We start from the raw sequence: 26,718 nt of genomic DNA, 5'->3' as shown, positions 1-26,718 counted from the left end.
GGTATCCGAATAAATGTTCACAAAACACTGAGTGGGCTTGGACTACCCATGAAATGCCGTCTTACTATAGAAAGCCAGCTTATTTCCCGCTGTTACTCTAATTTTGCACTCTCTTATAAAGCTAACCACCTGGAGTGTGCTATTACAACACAACTCTTCAAGAACGGCGAAAGGCAGAACATCCTTCAATGCTTATAAGCAGGCTTTTATCTTTTCATAAGAGCTGTATGTCATTACATCAGGGATCATCGCATCACCGTTTTACACAGTTTACAAATGCATTTGGATACATTTGCAGCGCAAGCACAACATCGAAATTCTGAACATCACACAAATGAAATGTATAACTCTATATTGAATAAAATAGAAAAATGCAATTATGAATAATCATTGGGTGCTATTACAAATCAACAAAATTAATAATGAGAAAGGATCCAATTCTAAGATGGCTGCGATGTGACCCAAAAGTGAAAAAGTTTCCAAATGAAAAAAACTAAACTGAAAAAGCAAATATTTGTACATTTTTTAGGTCTTCAAAAATTACATTGGATACGACTGATGAAACTATTCCTAAACCAAATAAAATCGTTGCACTTCAGGAACAAATCTCTCCTGGAAAGACCCACCAGCAAAAAGTCGCTTTGACAAGCAGGCCTCAGAAGTGCATTAATGGGTCTACCAGCTTATGAGAGGACTGGGATGTTTGTGGTCAGTAATGATCACAATTATTCCGCTTTGGTGGGTAAGTGAATATGAGAAATACACACTGTTAAAGTAATTGCTAGCATCTCCGGTGAGCCCTGATGAACAATCATAAAAAGAGAAAAGATTTGACGTACCCCGCCATGTTGCAGGTGAGCTTCCATGTATTCACAATTCAAAAAGCGCCATCTACCAAAAAATGGAAACGGTTAGGAACACCCTAGTCAACCCTATAAATATGCCAACATTAATCTTTCAATCCATAACATTTACATACTAATGAGCATTTTCTTATTCATGACAAGAAAAGTACCCAAACCGCTTAAGTATTTTATTGCCCTGGAAAGTAGTGAGATTTGGAACATGGATAGCTGATTTATAGCATGCCCTCACACATTCACAAACATATACACAGAAATGGGATACTGAATGACGTTTACATTCCCTTAATTCACAGTTGGCTTGTAAACAAACATTTGAAAAAACACACCCTTTCATAAGAAACCCTGGCTGACAGCACCTCTGTACCTTAGCTGTCATCCCTACAGATCAAGTTTTTTTTTTTTTTTTGTTTAAATCTGTTTATTGGGTCTTTTACATCTCTTGTTGAACAAGTTACTTACCTTCGGTAACAATATATCTGTAAGAAACATTAGTTAGTTAGATATCTTACCTTAGAATATCCCCAGGCGTCAGGCTGGATCTGGAAAGATTTTCCCTTGCGCGTCGCTAGGTGTCGTCTGCGGCTCTGCGTCCGACGTCGTGGTCGCCGGGATGACATTGTCGGAGTACTTAGACGCCGCCCTCGCGCTCTGACGTCAGTTTTTGTACATAGCTTTCCGCACCAGGAACGCAGAGACATGCAAGAAACTGACACTGGTGCCATGAATCTAGGGCCCTGAAAGGCATGACCTTAACCCTAGATATCAGTTCGCAGAACGGGGAGTGTAGGAAAGTAGGGTCTGCTTCCTATGGTCACCCCCACTTTTTGCTTTTGCTTCACTGGTTTTCGACTTAGATGTGGCTGTGGGCCTGCTAATCAGACCCACAGCACAACTGTTCTCTCTCTAAATGCATACTATGTACTTTAGGTACATAACCCAATTGGTAAGGATCACCCTATAGGGCCCTGTACAGTGTACCTTAGGTACCCAGGGCATGGGTGTACCCTAGGCCTACCAGGGGCTGCAGCATGTATTATGCCACCCCTGGCTGGCCTCCCATCATGACACAACTGGCTGATCACTCAGCTGGGGCAAGGTCGTGTAATCACCCCTTGCTTAGGTATAGTATTCCTATACCTACCCTATATATAGACACATGGGTAACCTTTCAGTCACTCCTATGGCAGGCCTTAACAATCCTGAAGGCAGAGTGCTTGGTGACATGTGAGATGGTGCTCTAGCATGAGCTGAGCCTGTCTGCAGCTTTCGGAACCATGTCCTTATAGCTGTTCTATGATATCGCCTACCATATACTCTTAAAGTGCCTTATAATCCTCGCGGTTATGGTAACTATGGTTTGGCTTTATCGAAACATGTAGTGTAAGGTGTCTAACACTTTGGAATACTACCCCCACACCATTTCTGGCGAGGAGGATAGTATTCCTCCCTTCTAGAGGGAGAAGACATGTTGAAGACCTACTACCCGGTTAAAGTTAACCAGAGCCCCAGCGTCACAAAATGGATGCTGCTGCCACAGACACAAGTCTGACCTCCTGCTGCTGGGAGTCCTTCCAGCGAGGGAGGCTTGGACAATAGGTTTCCTGCCTTGGGAGGTGCTAGCACCAACCTAGACAGGGCTTAGTGTATTGGGGCAGGGAGGGATGAAAGAAACGAGACACTGCCTGGGGCACACAAGGCGTCCCATGCATAGTCCGGTTCAAACCAGTGCTGGGGCACTCCAGCCCCAGTCCTGGCGCGAAACTGGACAAAGGGAAGAGGGTGTAACCACCCCCCTCCCTGGTCCCACCCATAGGAGGGACCTAGCAGGTAACCCAGCCCCCCAGATTAGTATAAGAGTGGGAGCTGAGTCCCTAGGACTTTGGATTATCCTAAATTGAAACTAGACACGAAACTCTGGACCTTCGACAAGAAGACTGAAGAATCTCCCTTGTGGCCAAGGAGTGGCCACCCTGTGCAAACAGGCACCAACAAGCGACCTGCTGTTTGCTTAGCCCAAGTTCTACGAGGAACCGACTGCAGAGCCCGACCAGCGCCTTGACCTCCAGATTTCTCGGACCCTGATCCACATCCAAGCTGAGATCCGTGGAGGCGACGAGAGACGTGGGACGTGGGACCGGCTACCTGGGAAAATTGGCGAGTAGCTTCCAGCGCAGCTTCTGAGGCATCCTCGATGTTGTGCTCTGGGGATTGAGAAGCCCCAACCCCGAGCACCATCTGCACCGAAGATCAGCCCTCCACACTCCACGAGTTCTGCGTGGGGCCCTTCTGCATTTTCCTGCTCGACGCGTCTATCCGGTTGCTTGCCCGTTGGCTAGTAGCCTCAGTGACGACGAACCCTTGACTTTCCACCGCTGGTTTGGCTCCTCCAGACTGGCCCTTGCTTCCCTGTGAACGAGAAGCACCTCAGACCTTCATGGTCTGCACCTGAAGCGAATTTCCCATTCTGCGTGGGTTGCCTTTGCCAAGGCTTGTTGACTCCAATCGGGACGTCGACTCCGCCATCAGCAAGATCCTTCGTGGGACAGCTCGTACCCTGGTTCTGGTCGTCCTCGACGCCTCCTGGTCCACGCAGCTGCAGAGACAAGCTTCAAGACATCACCTGTGTTCTGCACGACATCGCCTGGTTCCTTCCTGGTTCCACACGGTCACTGGCTAGTGACCCAGACTTTTTCCCCTCTGCTTGCAGGTGTTCTTCCTTCAAGATCCATCCTTGGATCCACCAGACATCTTCCTCCTGGCCGCCTGCCAGCATCTGTTCTTCAGGCATCCATAGAATCCAGCGACAACACTAGACAAATCTTCACACCTATGCACCCGTCTCCTGTGGGTGAGGTAACGCGAGTACTCCGGTGCTCCAGTGGATATTGACTATCCAAGTGTCAAAGTCTCTAGTTGCTTCCTCCTAGTTACTTCGGAAGTGTCCCTATTCTTCCTAATTCTAATTGCTACATTCCCATTGACTTTAATGTAACCCGCATGTGTGTTTTCACACTGCACAAGCTTCACGTGGGCCTCCCACTTCCTAACTATTAGTAGGGTAGTGTAGCCCCAGCGATTCCCTAGGCCCTAGGCCTACTCCCTGTTCGTGACGTGGTACTTATACCACTTTTAGTATATGGTTTGCATGGCCCCTGGGCCTAACTGTATTTTTCCTGTGTAACTTAACGTATGCTACTTAAGAAATTGTTGTGCTTAGACCTCCGAACTCATAAAGAGTGCTGAGGGTATATGTTAGAATAAATACTTTCTAATTTTATATATATCTGGTGTGGTGTCCTTTCATTTGGTATTCAAGGGATTGTAATGGTATAACAGCTGGCTTCACATGCCATACAGAATTTAGCCTAAGACTGCTCTTGTCCATGCTACCACTAGGATAGCTGGTCTATAAGGTTGACTTTACAACCAATCACCATAAGGGTTGTTTGGACTGATACAGGGTGTACACTAGAACTAGTGACATCATATACCAGGCCAACTTCTCACAGGGAGGATGGGTAGGGCGGTAAGGAATCTAACTAAATAATGTTTCTTACAGATATATCGTTACCGAAGGTAAGTAACTTGTTCATCTGAAAGAAACACGTTAGTTAGATTCCTTACCTTAGAATGGATACCCCAGCAATACTAACCCCGGTGGTGGGTCTGCGAACCAAGATAACACCAGGAAGTCCTGGAGAACGGAACGGCCAAAGAAGCCATCTCTCAGGACTTGCCTGTCCAGGCAGTAATGCTTAGCAAACGTGTGCAGCGAGGCCCACGTAGCTGCCTGACAAATGTCCTGCAGAGGGACTCCCCGTCCCAGGGCAGTAGTAGCCGCTGTGGCTCGAGTGGAATGGGCCCTCAGCCCCACAGGAGGTTCCTTCTTAGCCAAGGAATAAGAGACCTTAATGCACAAAATGACCCACCGAGAGATGGTCTGCTTGTGCACTGCCCGCCCCTTCTTAGCGCAAGAGTTGGTCGTCCACCCGGAACTGTTCTGTGCGGTCCAGATAGAAGGAGAGCGCACGTTTTGGGTCCAGACGGTGGAGCCTCTCTTCCGCTTTCGAGGGATGCGGAAAGAAGGTGGGCAATGTAAAAGACTGGCCAAAGTGAAAGGCAGTAACCACCTTAGGGAGAAAGGAAGGATGAGTCCTGAGAACAACCTTGTCCGGATGGACAGAGAGAAAAGGAGATTTAGAAGAAAGAGCCTGGAGCTCACTCACTCTTCTGGCAGAGGTGATGGCAACCAGGAAAGCAGTCTTCAGAGTCAGAAGACGAAGAGGAAAATTATGAAGTGGCTCGAAAGGAGCGCACATCAGATAGGTTAACACCAGGTTCAAGTCCCACTGAGGCATTACGAAAGGGACAGGAGGAAACATGTGAGTAATGCCTTTAAAGAATCTAGCAACAACAGGGGACTTGAAAAGAGAGGGCTGATCAGGAAGCCGTAAGAAGGCAGAAACAGCTGAAAGATATCCCTTGAGGGTGCCCAGAGCAGAGCCCTGCTGGGCCAGGAAAAGAAGAAAGAGGAAAACTTCAGAAAGAGGAGTGGAAAGGGGATCCACAGCCTTTGCAGTGCACCATGCCACAAATTTGTTCCACCTGCAGGCGTATACCGTTTTAGTGGAGGGACGCCTGGCTGCCAGAATGACATCACAGACTTCAGGAGGCAAGTCAAATGGCATCAACTGCCGCTGCTCAATCGCCACGCATGGAGGTGGAGGCTGGACAGGTTTGGGTGGAGGACCGTCCCCTGCTGCTGCGACAGAAGGTCCTCCTGAAGAGGCAGTCGTATCGGGGGATCGGTTGACATACTGAGTAGCTTGGGATACCAGTACCTTCGTGCCCAATCCGGAGCCACAAGGATGACTTGGGCCCGGTCGCGCCTGATCTTCTTCAGCACTCTGGGCAGAAGTGGTATAGGCGGAAAGGCGTACAACAGACCGCAACTCCACTCGCGACGAAAAGCGTCTCTGAGCGAGTGCCGCCTTGGAAATTCTAACGCGCAGAACTGCTGACATTGCGTGTTCTCTTCGGTGGCGAATAGATCTAACCAAGGCTCTCCCCACTGCAGAAAGAGACCTTACGCCACGTCAGAGTTCAGACGCCATTCGTGATCCATCATGCACCGGCGGCTGAGTTCATCTGCTCTGGCGTTCAGAGAGCCCGCCAGATGTTGAACCACCAGGGTGATGCCCTGATGTTCCAGCCATGTCCAGAGGCGCAGAGCCTCCTGACAAAGGGTCCACGACCACACCCCGCCCTGTTTGTTGCAATACCACATGGCGGTGGTGTTGTCCGTGAACACCTGCACGACACTTCCCCGGACGAGGGAAGGAAGGCTTTCAGTGCAAGTCAGATCGCCCTCAGCACCAATAGGTTGATATGGAGCCGAGTCACCGCCGGAGACCAGAGTCCTCTGATCTCCCCCTCTCCCATATGGCCCCCCCATCCCAGGAGGGATGCATCCGTCACTACGACATGCTCCGGTTGGGGTAGGGAGAGGGATCTGCCGCTGACCCAATCGCGATTCGTGAGCCACCAATGCAGCTGGTTCGCAGTGCCCTCCGAGATCAGGACATGGTCGGACAGGTTGCCTCGATGCTGGGCCCACTGAAACTTCAGGTCCCACTGCAGGGCCCGCATCCGCCACCTGGCGTGAGGTACCAACAGGATGCAGGAGGCCATCAGCCCCAGAAGCCGCAGCACCAACCTGACCGAAACCCAGGACAAAGGCCGGAAGATGGAAATCAGGGCCTGAATGTCCCGGACCCGCTGTTCCGGCGGATAGACCCGGAACTGCGCCGAATCGAGAACCGCTCCAATGCAAAGGAGCTTCTGGGAGGGACTCAGGTGCGACTTCGGCACGTTGATGGAAAACCCCAGCGAATGCAGGAGGTTGGCCGTAATCTGGAGGTGGGAGATGACTTGCTGGGGCTAGCCTGCCTTCAACAGCCAGTCGTCGAGATAGGGGAAGACTAGAACCCCTGATCTGAGCATATGAGCTGCGACCACCGCCATCACTTTTGTGAACACCGAGGGGCACTGGTGAGGCCGAAGGGGAGCACGGTGAACTGAAAGTGCTCCTGACCCACCGTGAACCACAGGTAATGCTGGTGGGCCGGCAGGACGGAGATGTGGAAATAAGCGTGCTGCAAGTCCAACGCTACCATCCAGTCTTCAGGGTCTAGGGCAGCCAGAACCTGAGCTAAAGTGAGCATCTTGAACCGGTCCTTCCGGAGGAAGGCGTTGACGCTCCTGAGGTCCAAGATCGGGTGTAGGCCCCCTTTGCCCTTCTTGGGAACCAGAAAGTAGTGGGAATAACAACCACGACCTACTTCTGGACCAGGAACACGCTCGACGGCCTCTTTGGCCAAGAGGGCCGAAACTTCCTCTCGTAGAAGATGCAAATGATCCCCCGACATACGGTGGTTCAGCTGTAGCATGGCTGGAGGGGTCGTCTCGAAGGGGAGGGAGTAGCCCCTTCGGACGATTTGCAGCACCCACCTGTCCGACGTGCTGGAGCGCCAGTGGAGCAGGTGATGGCGAACTCTGCCGCCCACTGGCATGGAATGGGCCTGAAAGCTCGGACTAGGAGGGCTTTGAGGCGGATGCTGCCCGGGTGGATGTGGACTGACCGGCACGTTGACCTCCAGTACCGCCTCGGCGGAATCCACGTCCGCGACCGCGTGCAGGTTGTTTCTGCTGCCGGTGGCTGGGCGGACGTGAGGAGGCGCCCCTTCCTTGGCCACGAAAGGGACGAAAGGCAGAAGTTTGCGGCCGTGGGGCCGAAAGACCCAAGGACTTGGCCGTGGCCCGGGAGTCCTTGAACCGAGCCAGCGCACTGTCCGCCTTCTCACCAAAAAGGCGAGTGCCATCAAAGGGCATGTCCATGAGGGAACTCTGGACATTCCCCCGAAAATGACGTGGACCTCAGCCAGGCGTGACGCCGAAGCGCCACCGTGGTGGAAATCGCCCGACCCAGCGAGTCCGTGGTGTCAAGTCCACACCATATGGCATGCCGTGCTGCATCTCGACCGTCAGCAAGTGCTTGAGTGAGTCGTGTCCGGGCCTCCACCGGCACAAGGGCAGCACGTCCTCCACCGTATCCCACAGAGAGTGGGAATAACGGTCCAAAAGGCAAGCGGTATTTAAAGACCGCAGTCCCAAACTCAGGGACGAGAACAGTTTCTTGCCAAACTGTTCCAACCTCTTGGATTCCTGATCCGGAGGAGCGGACGGGAAGGAGGATTGGGAGGTTGAGGCCTGGATAACCAGACTCTCGGGGTGGGGTGTTGGGAGAGGAAACTGGGGTCGCCCGGAGCAGGGCGGTGGCGCCGGGCAACGTTCCGGTCCATAGGAGGGACTGTGGAGGGCTTGGACCAAGTGCCCTGCAGAACGTCAATGAGGGCCTCATTAAACTGCAGCAGAGGCTCAGTGGAGCTTGCTGTCGGTTGAAGGACCTCAATCGAGCCCAAGGGCTTCGGCCGCCTTGCGCAGCACCACTGAGAAGGCTGCACCCTCCTCCGAGGCCACAGTCGGAGAAGAGATGAAACCAGCGTCTGGGGAGGTATCCAGACCGCTGGCATCCCCCAATTCCTCTGCCCAGTCCTGAGAAAGTTGGGCCTGAGCGGCCATAGGGTCATCAGACCCCTCCCAGTCGCCCTCGTCATTCGATTCCCGATAAACCGGAGGAACGATCGGAGCCGGGCAGTAGATGAAGCGTTCACCAATTGGCGCCGTCAGCGTCGCCGGGCGTCGCCGTGCTGGCGTCGGGCCAGGACCGGGGCTAAACTGGGGAACGACGTCGTCTGGGGACGGCGTCGGAGGTGGAACCGGTGTCGGCGCCGGCGGAGGCCAGCACGCGAGGTCGCCCAGTCGAACCTGCGGGGCCCGAAGGCGCGCCTACAGGCGTCGACGGCGGAGCCAGCCCCTCATGGCCGAGAGGAAGGCACTGACCTCCGCCGGAGTCGCGTCAGTCCCAGGGACTGGCGGGTATGGGGACGGACGCGGCTCCTGCGGTGGGACCATCCTGACCCTCGGCCGAGTCGCGCGACCGGCGAGGGGAGTCTGAAGAGCGATGTCGTCTCTTGGACTTCTTGGAGTGCTTCGACTTACCCGAAGACCCCGACGAGCGATGACGATGACTGCGGCTCCGCGATCGGTCCTTGGACCTCCTCCTGGACCGGGACCGAGAGCAGCGCGGAACCGAGTGCCGAAGCTCTAGAAGCTTACGGGACCGCTCGCGCCTAGCTTTCGATGTCAAGGCCTGGCAATCGAGGCACGACTCCGCGTCATGGTCGGCCCCCAGGCAATAAAGGCAACGGCGATAGTGATCCGTCACCGACATCAGGCGATGACAGGCGTCACAGGCTTTAAAACCAGGCATCCTACCGGCACCAGAGTCAAGTCGATAAGACCAAAAAGAGTCAAAAAAGTTAGTCAAAAAATTACTAGGGGTAAGCTCTTCCCGGATCGGCGCTTACTGGCGCGGAAAAAAGAAGAACTGACGTCAGCGTGCGAGGGCGGCGTCTAAGTACTCCAACGACGTCATTCCGGCGCACGACGCCAACGACGGACGCGGAGCCGCAGACGACGCCTAGCAACACGCAAGGGGTATTGCTACAAAAATCTTTCCGGATCCAGCCTGACGCCTGGGGATATTCTAAGGTGAGGAATCTAACTAACGTGTTTCTTTCAGATACCTATGTCACCTCTATGAAAGGCCCTTCAGTCCTGATGGCAGGGTGCTCGGTTATAAGTGTGAGGGTGTCCCTAGATGAGTAGGACACACCTACAAACCCTGCAGTCGATTCTCCAGGCTTTGCAAGTGCAGTAGCCGTAGCCATTTTAAGATATACAGTGGATATCAGTCATTACAAGAAGTCTAACTATATAACGGCTGCGTCATGGTCATGTTTGGAATCAAACATTGTAGGAAGGTGGAATCTGACTATATGGTTGCCCCCACTTTTTTCCTGGTGTTTGAATGGTTTTTGACTAGTCCGGCTGGGATCCTGCTATCCAGGACCCCAGCCTATCTGCTTACTCCCTTAAATGATTGGTGTGCATATTGGATGCACTAGTGATTGGATACTGTGGTACCTTATGAGCCCCTAGTATATGGTACCTTGGGTACCTAGGGCATTGGTACTCCACAGGCCTACCAGGGGCTGCAGCATGTATTATGCCACCCCTGGGAAGCATTCACAATCTGACACCACAGGCCTGCTACTGCAGCCTGTTTGAGGTAGTGTTAGCACTCCTCACTGAGATATAGGTTTCTATATCTCACCATACACACACACATATCAATCAATCAATCATAACACTTGTATAGCGCGCTACTCACCCGGAAGGGTCTCAAGGCGCTTGGGGGAAGGGGGCCGCTACTGCTCGAACAGCCAGGTCTTGAGTTGTCTCCTGAAGGCGAGGTGGTCCTGGGTCAGCCGAAGGTGGATGGGGAGGGAGTTCCATGTCTTGGCCGCCAGGTAGGAGAAGGATCTGCCTCCGGCGGTGGCTCTTCGGATGCGTGGTACGGCGGCAAGGGCGAGGCTAGCGGACCGTAGCTGGCGGGTGGGCGTGTGGAAGGTCAGGCGGTCGTTGAGGTACTTGGGGCCCAGGTTGTGGAGAGACTTGTGTGCGTGGGTGAGGAGCCTGAACGTGATCCTCTTGTTGACGGGGAGCCAGTGCAGGTTCCTCAGGTGGCCGGAGATGTGGCTGCGTCGAGGGATGTCCAGGATGAGTCGGGCGGAGGCGTTCTGGATGCGTTGTAGTCTTTTCTGTAGCTTGGCTGTGGTTCCGGCGTAGAGGGTGTTTCCGTAGTCCAGCCGGCTGGTGACGAGGGCCTGGGTGACCGTCTTCCTGGTTTCGATCGGGATCCATCGGAAGATCTTGCGGAGCATGCGGAGGGTGTGAAAGCATGAGGAGGAGACGGCGTTGACTTGTCTGGTCATCGAGAGGGAGGAGTCCAGGATGAAGCCCAGGTTGCGTGCGTGGTCTGTCGGCTTGGGGGCGGTGCCCAGGGCTGGGGGCCACCAGGAGTCGTCCCAGGCGGAGGGTGATGGTCCAAGGATGAGGACTTCCGTCTTGTCTGAGTTCAGTTTCAAGCGGCTGTTCTTCATCCACTCGGCGACGTCTTTCATCCCTTCGTGGAGGCTGGTTCTGGCGGTGTCGGGGTCTCTGGTGAGGGAGAGGATCAGCTGGGTGTCGTCGGCGTAGGAGATGATGTTGAGGTTGTATATATATAAACCTATCAGCCACCCCTATGGCAGGCCCTATCAATCCTGAGGGCAGGGTGCTTGGTCTACAATGTGAGGGGGTGCCTCTGCCTGAGCAGGGCCCCTCTGCAGCTACCAGAGTCTATTCTCTATGGCTGTTTGTGGATGCGGTTAAACCATATACTCTTAAGTGCATTAAAATGCTAACTTTGGAATGACTGCATCAAAACATGTCGTGTTAGGTGTCAAACAACTTGGAATCATACCCCCACATCAGTCCATGATGTGAGAGCATGATCCCACCCTTCTAGAGGGGACGACATGTAAAATGATAGAAATCCTATAGAGCCCTAGCATCACAACATGGATGCCACCAGCACAGACACTGGGCTGCCCTCCTGCTGCTGACAAACTCGCAGTGGAGGAAGCCCAACAAAAGGCATCCTGTCACAGGGAGGTGTCACCACCTTTCAGACAGGATTTAGTGTATTGGGGCTGGGTGGGTGCACTCCTAGAGTGCTTTGAAGTCCTGCACTGGGGGAGCAGTAGACTCCTCTGTGCATATGCCAGCTCAAACCAGTTCAGGGGCTACCTGTCCCTGCTCTGGCGCGAATCTGGAAAAAGGTAAGTGGGTGTAACCACCCCCTCCCCTGACCCCCCTGAAGGAGTGGTCATAGAGCTATTCCTGTCCTATCTTCACTATAAGATAGCAAGCTTTGCCATTGCAAATCAGATAACCCTGGACGACGCTCTACAAAGAAGAATCCTGGCCCTTCGACGTTCCACTACCTTTGGAAGACAGAAGAATCTCCCTTGGAGTTAAGGAGTGACTCCCCTGCTTGGCAGGCACCAAGAACCTTAATCAACGGTTGCAAACTTTCCCGCTCCCGCCGGAGTTCAAAGTCCCTGCTGCCCAGGAAGTGGATTTCCTAACTTCTCGACGGCCATTGTGAGTCCCCAGCAGAGCTGTGGCGAGTGGACCCCACGAGTGACGAGGAACAGCAATACCCGGGGACCGTGCACTATTGTCGAGTGCAAACCCTTCACGACGTCCTACGGACTTGTGCATTGGACCATTCGTGGCCCAAGCCTCCAGCAGGTTTTGCAGAGAAAATCAGAGGCCTACCCCGTCCCGAGTGACCGTGGGCTCCTGTGAAGCATTTCCTGAAGAGGCGCCTTCGCGATCCCTTGCCAGTTGGCTTGTGTGTCACCCGAAGACTTTCTTATCGACTAAAAGGGCTCCCCTGGTTGCTCCAGGCCTGCCCTCACTCACCCTCGCTGGGTGAGTCCCTCAGACCTTGCTGGTCTGCACCATCGACTTTCTTCAGTCTACACGAGACTTGCAGTTGCTACGGCTTGTTGGCTCCAATCCGGTTGCCGACACCGCCATCAGCCGCAGACGTTGTGGGACACTCCGAATCCAGCTGCTGGTCATCGTCAAACTCTCCTGGACCTCGTGAGCGAAGAGTCAAAAGACCATCGACGACCTGAAATCACCCGACATCCGTGGTCAGCCATCTTCCTGGCCACCGGTCACTGGCAAGTGACTTTGACATTGTCCCTTCAATTTTCACGTCGACTCCATCTTGAATCCACCCTTGGATTCCACTGGACACTTCTTCAGTCGACGCAAGCTGCAAGTCTTCTTTGGTCTCCATAGAAAACCGCAACGCGACCAGACACCAAAAGACACCTATGCACCCGGCTTCCCTGGGTGAGGCAACTTGTGCACTCCGGTGCCCTAGTGTGTGTTGGCCCTCGAAGTACTTACCTTGTAAGTGGCTTGCTTGTAGACTTCCTCGAAGTACCCCAGAACTTTAAAAATCCAACCACGACTTGCACCATTATAATCAATAGGGAACCCACGGCTGTGTTCACACACTGCACGCGTCTCCCGTGGGCCTGTTACTTACCTGCTAACACTGCAGTAGTGAAGCCCCAGCGATTCCCCAGGCCCTAGGCCTTGTCATTCTGCAAGTCGACATTCTTATACCATTTTTTTAGGGCTCCAGCCATATTTGTGCTTAACTTATTGTGAACCGTTGACATTTGAATGTATAGCTGGCTTCTAATCTCAAAGAGATTAGTAGAGTGTGTCTAGTAATAAATACATATATATTTGATATATATTCCTGTGTGGTGCCTTTTCATTTGGTAATTCAAGAGATTATAAGGTAAAACAAGCTGCTTTGCATTCCTCTGAGACTTAGCCTGAAGGCTGCTCTCCACAGCTACCACTAGGATAGCTTTCTTTAAAAGGTTGTCTTAAACCTATCTACCATAAGAGTCGAAATGGAATGGTGCAAGGTGGCCACTATAACTAGTGACCAGCATATGCCAGGCCAACTTCTCACAAACATGCAGGAATCTAACCCCAAAACCGATTCTCCTGTTGGCGGTATGATCCCATGTACTGGAGGGCCCTTAGAGGAGCCCCCTGTTCTCCCGGTAACAGCCCTTCAGTGTCTTTCAGCAAGGCTAGTGCTGCTGCCGACCACAGACACAATTCTGTTCTCCTGCTGCTGAGCTGAGCTCGAGCAGGAAAAGGCAGGACAAGAGGTTTCCTGAAACAGGGAGGTGTGACCACCTCCCAGACAGGACTCAGTGTATTAGGATGGGACGGGGGCACTTTTCATCACCACCAGACTGCATTGAAGGGCACATTTGGTGCCCTTCTTGCATACTCCAGTTTGAGCCAGTTCAGGAATCCTTGGTTCCCGCTCTAGCGCAAAACTGGACAAGGGACAGAGGTGTATCCTCCCATCTGTTCAGGCCTTCCTCTGAGGGAACCCCCCTGATAGCTCCCCCACCCACCCCGAGACGTTCCAACTCTTTTCCTTGGGTATATAAGGACTCCCCTGTGGGTGGATTTTCAGATTTGTCATGGAACAATACTCACCTCTGAAACTGAGACACTCTTCGATCGTCTGGACACTTGGACTTCGACTGGAACCACGACTGCATCAATTAAGACTCCTACTGTTCCTGATCTCGCTGTTTTTCAAGTTTTCAGTGTCTATGCTCTGCTCAGGTTCTTCAGAAGACATCAAGGATATCCGAAGAAATCTCCCTTGGATTGGCATCACTCCCCTGCATCTGAAGGCACCGCAACAAAGCTGACCAGTCTGCTGCTCCTGTCGTCCTACGGACTTCCCGAGGCACAGCAACACAGGTGGTGGTTCTGTGGCCCTTCAGGGGCCTGACCAGTCTTCCCTGCAATTTGGAGGACAGTATCCCTCGTTGGAGCTGCTGGGACCACACCGCTGTGTACTGTGTCAACTTGCTGTTGCCAAGATTTGTTTGCTCAGCACTCCAGAGAACTTCAGGCTACAAAAAGCTCCAGGCTCTAGAACCACATCCCTCAGAGATTAGCATACTCATTGCATCCCTTGCATATGGGACTCCATCTTTGGTGAGCTGCCTGAGGTCCTCTTGCGACACCTGTGGCTTCAGACTGTGGATCCTCTCGAGGGTTGTCTTATGCTTTGGTGGGCTCCCCTGCTTGCTCGGGGGCCTGCTCTGACTCTCCTGCACTTTGTAAGCCCCTTGGACCTTGCTGGTCCCAACGATTGCATCTTGTCTTCTATGCCAGTTGCGGTTACCAACGCCTGTTGGTGCTCCTGCCAGACACCAACCAACTAGACGAAATGGGACAGCTCGTGCAAGGCTCCTGATCTTCCTCAGCATCGCATGGTCCCCACGGCTCCAGCAACAAGGTCATTGTCAACTTTCCTGAGCTCCCTGCTAAGGGTGGGCATTGTGCTTCTGTGCCTCCTGGTCGTCTCAGAGTAGCATAGACTCTGTCCCCTCTGCTTCCAGGTTCTCCTCTTCAATAATACACCCTTGGATTCCCCTGGCCATCTTCACGAACTTCTCCAGAGGCCTTTTTTTCTCCAAAGTCTTCCATTGTCGTCTACGGCAAGTTCCAATGTCACTTCACCCCTATGTACCCAGCTTCCCTGGTGCAGGTAAGCTGGTTCCTGCAGCATCCACAGGTGGGGTGGCTCTCCAACCAGTTTAGGGGAGAAAGCACAGATGTTGTCCTGATTGGCAGAATCCCAGCAAATTAAGTTAAAAACACTCTGACACCAGGCAAAAAAGTGGGGGCAACCATGCTGAAAGGAGGGGGTGCTGTTTTCGCCCACGGCAAGATGGCCGCGCTCTAGCGTAGCTCTGCCGGCAGGGGAGATCAATCCAGCAATAATATGTGCCTCTCATAGCCATCAAGGGCTTAAAAGACATGCATAGGAAGGCAAACCAACCCTGTGCCTACTCACCTGGAGGAAAGCGGTGAGAAACTCTGAGGAACGGCAAAATCCACGCTGGTGTGCGGTGACTCAGAAAATGGCGGACTCACACAGGGATCCATGAGGCGACTCTGGGAGCATAGCCCTGGGACAGAGCTGTTAGAGTTGCACGGATCCCCATAATACCACTTACCTGGACGGGTGACCAGACAGATTGGTGGCTGGGAGGTGAGAGTTCGCTGCCGCAAACTACCAAAAACGCTGAGGTTGCGTGGCTGGGCCCTGCAATTTGCCAGGGTGAACTCGGCGCAGGTGCGATCCTGCCAGCCTGCGAGACGGTAATGTGCTGAGGTTGCCTGCGCCGGCTCTTCCTGAGGCCCGGGGCTGATTGCTTAAGACCGGACTGCTGTGATCCTTGAAGGTGAGGTAGCGCGGCTGCACATGAAGTAGAACAGCACCAGGCCCACTGAGACGGTGGGACAATTCCGATGCCATTTTCAAGTGTGGGCAGGCTGGGGTGCTAGAGGTCCTAAATCACACTACCAGATTCACAGTAGTGCGACTGGCACCATAGACACACAGCTTCATTGTCATATGCCCAGCCAAGACATGGGGAAGACAGACAGGTAACAATCGCGCTTCACCTTTGAATCCAAAATAGTATGTAAAACGACTCAGCATGCCCATTCAGATTCGGAGCAAGACCCGCCATTGCAGATGAACAGCTCATTGGAGACCACTCTGCAAGCCATGCAGCAAAGTCTTGTGTCTACTGATGGGAAAATCGATGCCCTAAATGCGAGCATGGATAAAATGGCGTCTAAGCTGGAGAAGCACAATGGCAGGCTCACTGAGGCGGAAACACGAATCTCAACCACAGAGGATGCGGTGCAAAAAATGAGCAGCAAACAGCTAAATATGGACTAAGTACTGGCCATCATGAAGATGAAGATTTGGAGGCGCAATCAGGCCATAACAACTTACGCATACTAGGTGTCCCGGAATCCACGAACACTGGCTGCATGGAACTTTAAGTGGAGGAAATGATACGGCGCATATTTGGCAGCGAAGATCTCTCGGCGGTGTTTGTGGTAGAACGGGCGCAAAGGTCTCTGCAAGCGAGACCCCCTCCTGAAACTCCGCCACGTACCATAATAGAGAAACTCTTAAACTATAGGGACAGGGACACCATAATACGCTTATCCTGAGAGAAAGGCACCATCCAATTTGAAGGGAACAGCATATCTTTCTACCCAGACTTCACAGTGGCAGTGCAAGCGGCAAGGCGTGAATTTGGCCCAGCCAAAAAGAAATTCCAAGAGCTAGGGTTGAAATACGCCATGCTGTACCCAGCACGGCTCATAGTGGAAAAGAACAACCGCCCCTTAAAGTTCAACAACCCCAAAGCTGCCATGGACTACATCAAGAAGGCCAAGCAAGCAAGGTCGCCTCATGCGAGTGACGTCGAAAACGCTGACACTTGTTACTCTCAGGATGAATAAAGTTGATATCGCTTTGTATGGACAGATAAGTGCAAAACATTATAAATGATTATTTTATGGTCTAAGTTAAAAATGCTGCAGCATGACTGCTTCGGCCGGTGTGCGGGGCACATGGGGTGGGTGCAGACCACTAAGGCGCAAGAGACGCCTACTGTTAATGCCGAGATGCATGAGGTCACAAAGGTTTCTCCCCAGCCCCCTTCGGTTTCGGAAGGGTAAAAGAGTTCCGACGTCCCCCAACCAGGGTAGACCCCAACTGTGCTTGTATGTGTTGGTTCCATTGTACCCCTCTGTGTCCAAGAGGGTGGTTACTGTTTCAGGGGAATTGGTTTCTTGTTGCTGGGTATGGCTCTGTTACTTCGCTGGAGTGACAGGGTTATACGTCTTATGTTTCTTAATCTCCAGTCGCCGATCGCTTACATAGTCCTATCGAGACACCTTCCCTGTTGGGTAATGCTCACAAATGCACTGCTGACATACTTAGACAAAGTATCCAATGCACTCCAGTATATAACCAACTACACGCACTGAAGTTAATCACATGGAATGTGCGAGGCCTAAATAACCCTAAAAAATGTCAGACGGTCTTTGCGTATCTTGACAGGTACCGAATAAACCAGGAGACACATCTCATGGTCGGAGTGGCGGCAAACATAGGATTGCATTGGGCACACGACAAAAACGTGTCCTCTTACTCCACCTACTCCAGAGGTGTGCTCATACTAGTACAGAAAGGTGTTACTTTCGTTACTACTCACACAGATTAGATTCTGATGATCAGGGAAGATATGTCATATGGCAGGGTAACTGTAGAGGCACACATATAACATAAATGTACGAGTTACTTACCTTCGGTAACGATGTATCTGGTAGAGACTATTCTAGCCGCAGATTCCTTCACATAGAATTATCCCCAGTCATGAGACTGGATCAGGAAACTTTTTGCCACAGCATCCCTGCGCGCCGGGGCGACATCACGCGACTCCGTCCAGGCGTCATCCGCGTACGTGACGTCAGCGAGGTCACATAAGACCCACACTGGCGCGCCCACATCAGTTTTCTTCGGAGAACTTTTCCGCACCACAACACAGAATCACCAGATAAAAAACTGTGGCAGCATGGGAACAGTGTGCGAAGAGCAGAAAAAATTGGAAAGAAATGGTGAAGAACCAACACCACCAGAGTAGTGCAAACAACGCAGAACCCAAGGGCAGGGAAAGAAGAAAGAAGCAGCAGGAACCTGCACAGCCACCCTGCCAGCACAGACAACCTCCCATCCCCGTGCCCCGGAGGCAAGAGCATACGTAAAAGTCATGGCACACGTAGACAACCCACCCCCCATCCTGAGCAAGGAATGGGACCAGTCCCAAGACAGACAGGGACAACAAATTTCCAAGCCACCCCAACCTAGAGGACAACCACCCATAAGGATAAGGGCAAGACATGGCCAGAGGACCCTCAAACTAGAGGATAGCAATGGAAGGAAGGGAGGGGAGGGAGGACAAGGATAGAAGCAATCCCCCCCCCAAACCTGGAATAGCCAGAGCAGCAGGGCACCGGCGCACTGAAACCCCATCCTCCAAAGAACCAAGGGAGGAATGAACCGCCCCCAGACGGAGCCATCCGTCAAGAACAAGGAAGGCACTCACAGGAGACACAGCCCCCCACCCGGAGGCGAGTACCGAAGACCAACCCAAGGGTCCTCGCAGAATAGGGGAGGAAGGGCGGGCCGTGAAGGAATCTGCGGCTAGAATCGTCACTACCAGATACATCGTTACCAAAGGTAAGTAACTCGCACATCTGATAGAGACTACTAGCTGCAGATTCCTTCACGTAGTATAGATACCCTAGCAATACCCCCTGGGAAGGAGGGCCTGCGAAAGGACCGCACTAGCCAATGCAGAACAGAGGGCCCCACAGGGGACCAGATCTGTGGACCAGGTAGAACCTCGCCCCTGCCAGGCCAAGGGAGCCCCCACAAGTAGAACCCCACCGACCCCATGGGGATGTAGGAGGAAAAGAAGGCTGAAGAGGCTCGTACACTCACAGCAGAGGAACCAAGGGCAAGGGCTGAGAGGCCTAAGCACCCCATTCCCCCACAAGGCAACATAGCTTTCGCCGAATGCCAAGACAGTAAGACGGAAGGAGAAGAAGCCTAGAGAGCCCAAGGAAACTAGGGAGAAGAAGGTGAGCCCACTCCAGATGGAGAGCAGCCTGCCAGCCAGAACAATGCCGGCAGTCAAGGCCAGAAGCAAGCAGAACAGCCCGAGGCCCCAGCAAGGCCAAGTAGGCGCCGCCTGGCAAGGGAGAACACAGGGACACCCCAGACCGCAGAACGGGAGCAGGGAGAGGAGGAGAGGCCGGGGCCACCACCACGAGCGGCCACGCACACTACCTCATGAAGCAAATCAACCTAAGTAAGCACCATGGAGTACAGGTACCCGAAGGCGACCAGAAACCTCCAGCAGAGCGCAAGCCATATGACAGCCACCATAACCCCACATAGGGGACGTGAAGTCCCATGATATGGGAACCCTCTTTGGAAGAACTTCCGCAGCAGAGGAAGAAACAAAAGAACCACGGGGGAAAAAAGCACCCCCACTGCAGGCTTGACAGCAGCCCAAGCAAAGCAGAAGGCCCAATCTCAGGGCCAAATCTGCGCAACAACTCCTGCAGAACTTACACACAACAAGAAAAGGGCCGTCCAGCAGCCAACAATGCCAAAGTCCCAAGGAAGGGCGTAAACGGCCAGAAAAACATACTCCACAACCATAACAGCCGGCCTAAGAAGGCCCAGAAGCAACCCTAACTCAGAAGTCACTGAGGAGGGGACGGAGGAGGAGGACAAGGCGGAAGAGGAGGACTGAGCCCTGCCAAGAGCCTCTGGACGGCGGAGTCGGCCGGGGCATGGAACAACAGACTGCCATCAAATGGGAAATCAATGAGCCTCTCCCGAATATTTTCGTGGATGACGCAGTCCCGAAGCCAAGCATGGCAACGGAGAGCGACTGAGGAAGCCATGGCCCGGCCCAGCACCTCAGAGACGTCCAGAGCAGAGCGGAGAATAAATGCCGCAAGCTCCCGGCCATCCAAGGCATGATGCCGCAAATCCACGTGCGCAGACTCCTGGGACGCTGCAGACCCCAGAGACTCAGCCGAGTCCCACAGGAGGAGGCCCGAGCCAGCACACACAAGGTGTTAAGGGCCCGCAGGGCCGCGCTGGCCGAGGCGAAAATGTTGCGTCCCCAAGTGTCCAGCCAGTGGGTCTCTCTGGACGGCGGAGCCAACAGGGGTGGCAGGGAGGTAAAAGCAGCTGAGGGGTGAATGGACAGGCATGCCGGGTCACGCGGTGTCGGAAGGTGCCGATGCAGAGGCACCGGGTCCCCGGAGGCAGGACGCCTCCAAGCCCCCGTCAAGGCAGAAAGGAGTGAACTTTCGAAGGGAAGCAAGATTTCCCTCCCATCAGAGCCCTGGAGGAGGATCTCCAACAGATGGTCCGCCGGAAAGTGAGCCACCGGGTCACCCATGCGTAGGATGCCCACAGCTGTGGACACCGCGTGAGCGAAGGTCGCACCTGCATCCGTAGGGCTCCGCGGGGAAGAAAGCAGCTCCTCCGTGGGCGACTGCTGCAAACTAAGGCAGCCGTCCCCGAGGCAAGGGCCAGACCTGGAAGTCAGGAGGAGCCGAAGAATGAGGGACCTGCCGCTCTTCCGACGAACACCTCTGCCTCAGGAAGGGTGGGGAGCCGCCCTTCGACGCCGGTGAAAAGGACACCACACGGACGATCAGACTCCGGGGAGGACGATAGCAATATGCAGCCTGCCTTCAGAGAAGGAGCGTCCTAAGACAAATCCGCGGTACGAACCCTGCGCGGAGCCGTAGAGTCTGCTGCTTGAGGCAGGACACCGGCGTCACCGGGCAAGGGACCTCCAAGTCACCCCGCACCGGAGCGGGGACCGGAGTAAAACTGGAGCCGCACTGGCCCCAGAGCGGCGTTGGGACAGCGCCAGCCCGACTCCCGCCGAGGCAACCACCTGCGTGGGGCCTGAAGCCCTCCCCCGGCCGCGGCCCAGAAGGAGGCGAAAGTCGCCCGGCAACCCCTGTGGCGGTGAAAGGGACGATACAACCTACGACTCGCCCTCCAACGAGGCAGCCGCCTGTGAGGAGGTACGAGAGGGGCTCGGAGAGGGACGAGGGGCTTGCCCTCGGCCTCGACCCGGAGCAGGACGAGGATAGTCCACCAACCCCTGTGGCTCCGCACGGTCCAGCAGCTGCCGGCGCCGTAGCGGCCACACCTCGGCCTTAGACAGGACCACCCTGCCAAGGGACCGAGAGCGGCTCGGGGATGCGACCCGAGCCCCGGTAACCTCCCGCGACACCACAGGGACCCCTGCGCGAGTTTGCAGCGAGGCAGAGACGCCGTGGCCTGAAGGAGGTGCCCCAGATGAGCCGCACCCCAACAGCACCACATCCTCCAAGCCTGGATCCGACCCAGTCGGCGCCGGGGCCACCAGCAGCGCTGCGGAGGGCCCCGCGCAGGGCGAGGGATCCGCCGACACCCCAGGAGGGGAAGGAGGAGGAGACGCTAGCAATATTACAGGAGGCAGGACTTCACAATATGGGGGATGTCTTCCCATCGGGGGAGTTCCTATCACTAGAAACAATCACCAAAGGTCGTCCGGGTAACCTGATGCAAAAGTTTGTATACCATTGACTAAAATTGGCCATGAAAACACTGTATCCCAGTTTCCCTTGAGAACCACCGGAGCTAATGTCGCTGCGCACTATGCTGGGGTGTACAGACAGGAAAAACGTATAAACAAATCTGTACAGAACCGCACAAAAGGAAATATCTACCCCAATAGATAGTGCCAGGGAAAAATGGAATGCTGTGATGAATACACAACTTACACCTGAAGAATGGGAAGCATGCTGTAGATTATTAGATAAACTTACTTCTAACTGCAACTTAAAGATTATACACTTTAAATACCTGCAGAAGGCCTATTACACCCCACAACAATTGCATAAGTACGGACTGCAGCAGGATGCAAAATGAAAAAGCTATATAGTGGATGACGCAGATTTTATTCACCTTGCCTGACTCTGCAAGCCTATAGTGATGTACTGGTCACAGATAACAGACATACTAACTGAGATAACAGGGGTGGAGATTGCATGCACACCGGAGCAATGTCTATTAGGCCTGCTGAAAACACTATCTGGGGCGCACCGTAAGTTAGCAGCGGTGTCCCTATTACTGGCTAAACGCCGAATATCAATCTGTTGGGGCGGGAAAAAGGTACCTCATAAAAAAGACTAGCTACGTGATATGGCCTACTGTAAAACACAGCTGGAAACCTATACAGAAGAACTACCTGTAGCCTCCGACTGCGAGATATCTGGGCCCCATATGTTGTTTATATGCTGAATGCAAACTCAGAACTAACGGACTAACATGTACAAATGTGGGGACAGTATAATATACTGTAATTGTTAGCACATGCTTTTCCTTTGCTTATTGGTAATACAAAGTGGCGATGGCATCCCTTGATTGAGGAATGGGCTATGTACAGATAAGTATATAACATAAGATGGAGATTGTTCTTACTGTTATTGTTTATGTTTAAGCAGAATGTTTGTCACTGTATTGCACAGCTGCACCGCATGCTATGTATCCAGGCATGTGTTACAGGGCAATGTGACATTGTAGCAATATCCTTTGTGTTATGAAAAACAATAAAAAGAAAATGAAAAAAATAACATGCTAAAAGGATCCTATTGTCCTACATTTTTCATCTAATCTACACAGTTGATTAAATGTGGTAAAAAAAGCTGCTTTACATTCCTTCATGATAAGCCTGAAGGCTGATCTCCACAGCTACCACTTTGAGAGCTTTCTATGGTTATCAAAGACCACTAAAATCACCATAAGGGCTGCCTGGATTAGTGCAAGGTGCATCACTCCTTTGAGTGTACACCATAAACTAATCCAGTCTCCTACACACGCTAAGCATATTATTTGTTATTTAATTACTTTTCCTGGGATTGAGTCTGAACATTTCGTACAAGGTCGAACAACATAACGTACTGTTTTTCTTGTGCCCAGTTAGTAACATCTCTTCACGTTTCTAGACATAACACAGTAGCACAGCTAAAGGTTTTCTAACACAATAGTTCTGATTATATAAACAATGTCTCGTCCCCTTGGAGAGCAGAAGGGAGAAATCCAGCAGAGAGACCAATCTTGGAATGGAGGCAGCAGCCTTGCATAAACTGAGTTTACACCGAACTACACACACCAGGTATAGGGTTCTGCACTAATCCCAGAGATCACAACTATAATCATGTGCTCACATAGTGAGGGTAGGCTAAGATACATATTTTAGTTGCCATGGTCAGGCTGTTCATAGTGGTCAGTACTTAGTTGTATTTGTTTACTAATCACAACGTACCTGATTCGAACTAGACTACGATAGTGTCAAATATATTGTGAACTTCCTTCGTGCCTTTCTTCTGTTTACTATGGACATGCATGAGTGAGTGATCTGTTTCCACGGTTTCCCTTGGGGACTAAAGGTTCATGTTCTAGGTTTGCTGAAATCACCAGTTACTCTGGAAGGTTAGGAGGGCAGGTGAAGCACTTTGAGCTAGTTGCATTTGGGAGTACAGTTACTGAGGTAGTAGTGAGACTCAGTCCGTACATTCTGATGTACTGTTCTCCCAAGCCAAAGTACTGTTTCCAAACAGAATCCTTGCAACCTGGTGCCACCAACAAAGGTCTTGTACTAATTCAACTGGTCTCCTGAGTAGGGCTTGTGTGCGCCATATTACCCTCACACCTACCACCGTAGACGTCTGTGGTGTTGGGGATATATTCTCCGTAGTATTTTTAGGGAACACCTAATTTTTTTGTGTTGGTTGTTCAAGCATGAACCTTTAAAAGGATTACCCATATTTGTGTTTGCATTTTGTTTCCATTACTGTTCTAGCCATGGCGCAGCCCAAAAATGTCCCCATTGCAGACAATTGCATACCTGGCGTACACGCACATGTAATAGTACCTGGCCTTACTAATGAAAGTGGTGACTTAATCTTCGTGGTTTTAGCCCATGATGGCTATCGCTTTGAAGTCTTTTTTTCTTGGGTCAATTTTCCGGCGGTGGATGCGAATGCTAATACATTTAATGAATGCACTAATGTTGCTCCACCACAAGTATACTGAGCATATGTGCTCTTAGAAATACCACTCTCACATTGGGAACATCAATCTTGATTCCAAGGCTCACTTATACATGTACTTGCACCAGTACGCACAGGTCCCCTTAGTAATGAAGGGGCTACCTGGCTAGCATGCGCTGGCTATACACAATTCCCTAATATATCAAATCTCAATTGACACATCTGTCACTACTGTGAGAGCAGGTTGGGGAAGGGAGAGGGGTCTGACTCTGACCCAATCGCGGTTCGTGCAGGTCCTTTGCAATTCCCTCTGAGATCTGGACCATGTCGGAGATGTTCCCCATATGCTGCGCCCACTGGAACTTTAGGTCCCACTGCAGAGTCTGCATATGCCATCTGGCGTGCGTCACCAGCAGGATGTAAGAAGCCAGAGGCCCAGTAGGCTCAGAGTCAGTGTTACCGAAACCCAGGATAGAGGCTGAAACGTAGGCATCATAGACTGAATATCCTAGACTCACCGCTCAGGAGGATAAGCCAGAAACTGCACTGTGTCCAGAATAGCTCAGATGAAAGCTAGCATCTGAGAGGGAGTCATGTGTGTAGGAAGGTGGATATTGACTATGGTAACCCCCAACTTTTTGCCTAGTGTCTAGCTGGTTTTTCGACTTAGTTGGCCTGAGATCCTGCCATTCAGGGTCTCAGGCTGTCTGCTCTCTCTTTACAATGGACTCCATGTACCCTAGGTACATAACCAATTGGTAAGGATCACCTTATTGGACCCTGTACAGTGTACCCTAGGTACCCAGGGCATAGGTGTACCCTAGGCCTCCCAGGGGCTGCAGTATGTATTATGCCACCCCTGGTCTGGCCTTTCAATCAGACACAACTGGCTGATCACTCAGCTGGGGCAAGGTCGTGTAATCACCCCTTGCTTAGATATAGTATACCTATATCTGCCCTTAAAATAGACACATGTGTACCTATCAGCCACTCCTATGGCAGGCCTTAACAATCCTGGAGGCAGAGTGCTTGGAAACATGTGAGATGGTGCTCTAGCATGAGCTGAGCCTGTCTGCAGCTTTCGGAACCATGTCCTTATAGCTGTTCTATAATATAGCCTACCATATACTCTTAAAGTGCCTTATAATCTTAAACGGTTATGGTAACTATCGTTTGGCTTTATCAAAACATGTCGTGTAAGGTGTCTAACACTTTGGAATAATACCCCCATACCATTTCTGGTGATGAGGATATTATTCCTCCCTTCTAGAGGGAGAGACATGTTAAAATCTTACTTTGCTGTTTAACTCTAACCAAAGCCTCAGCATCACAAAATGGATGCTGCTGCCACAGACACGAGTCTGACCTCCTGCTGCTGGGAGTGATCCCGGCAAGGGAGGCTTGGACAATAGGTTTCCTGCTTGGGGCGGTGCTAGCACCTCCCCAGACAGACTTTAGTGCATTGGGGCAGGGAGGGCTGAAAGGAATGAGACATGCCTGGGGCACACAAGGTGTCCCATGCATAGTCCAGTTCAAACCGGTGCTGGGGCACTCCAGCCCCAGTCCTGGCGCGAAACTGGACAAAGGGAAGGGGGTGTAACCACCCCCCTCCCAGGTCCCACCCATAAGGCGTGACCTAGCAGGCAACCCAGCCCCCCAGATTAGTATAAGTGTGATAGCTGGGCCCCAGGAGATTAGATTATCCTGAACCTGCAACTTGAACAGAAACTCTGGACCTTCGACATTCAACGAAAGAAGAAGACTGAAGAATCTCCCTTGTGGCCAAGGAGTGGCTACCCTGTGCGAACAGGCACCATCAAGAGACTTACCCCTTTGCTTTGCTGAAGTTCTACGAGGGACCAACTGCAGAGCCTGACCAGAGCCTTGACTTCCAGACTTCTCCGACCCTGATGCACATCCACAGCCGAGGTGAGATCCGTGGAGGCGAGGAGAGACGTGGGACCGGCTACCTGGGAAAAGTGGCGAGTATCTTCCAGCGCAGCTTCTGAGGCACCCTCGAGGTTGTGCACCGGGGATTGAGAAGCCTCAACCCCAAGCACCATCTGCACCGAAGATCAGCCCCCCACACTCCACGAGTCCTGCGTGGGGCCCTTCTGCATTTTCCTGCTTGCCGCGTCTGTCCGGTTGCTTGCCCGTTGGCTAGTAACATTTGCGACGACACACCTTCAATTTTCCACTGCTGGTTTGGCTCCTCCAGACTGGCTCCCGCTCTTCTGTAAAAGAGAAGCACCCCAGACCTTCCTGGTCTGCACCAGAAGCAAGTCTTCCATTCTTCGTGGGTTCCGCTTGCCAAGGCTTGGTGAGTCCTAGTTCGACTTCTACGCCGCCGACAGCACGAGCCTTCGTGGGACAGCTCGCCTCCTGGTCCTGGTCGTCCTCGACGTCTCCTGGTACCCGTGGCTGCTGCGACAAGCTTCACCTCTTCACCTGCAATCTCCCGACATCGCCTGGTTCCTTCCTGGTTCCACGTGGTCACTGGCTAGTGACCCAGACTCTGTCCCTTCTGCTTGCAGGTATCCTTCCTTATTGATCCCGGCCTTGGGATCCACCGGACACACTTCACTGACTGCCTGTCAGCATCTTTCCTTCAGGCATCCATAGGAGTCGACGACGAAACCCGACGCAAGTTCACACCTATGCACCCGCAGCCCGTGGGCTAGGTAACTTGGGTACTCCG

At 52.4% G+C, this 26,718-nt stretch overlaps 1 protein-coding gene across 3 annotated transcripts in view; it reads right to left on the bottom strand.

The window, feature by feature from the left end:
- TDRD12 (tudor domain containing 12) overlaps window positions 1-26,718 on the bottom strand; it is a 3,486,095-nt gene that overhangs the window by 346,280 nt on the left and 3,113,097 nt on the right. For all 3 annotated transcript variants that reach the window (XM_085639447.1, XM_085639446.1, XM_085639448.1), the window contains exon 33: window positions 840-891. In XM_085639447.1, the coding sequence (XP_085495573.1) occupies window positions 878-891 (14 nt within the window). In that variant the 3' untranslated portion in view covers window positions 840-877. The remainder of the gene's footprint in view (window positions 1-839; window positions 892-26,718) is intronic.

Source organism: Triturus cristatus, chromosome 12 (assembly GCF_964204655.1).
Source record: "Triturus cristatus chromosome 12, aTriCri1.1, whole genome shotgun sequence".
Classification (NCBI taxonomy): Eukaryota; Metazoa; Chordata; class Amphibia; order Caudata; family Salamandridae; genus Triturus; species Triturus cristatus.
The sequence above is the reverse complement of the archived record's forward strand: the minus strand, read 5'-3'. Positions and strand labels throughout refer to the sequence as shown.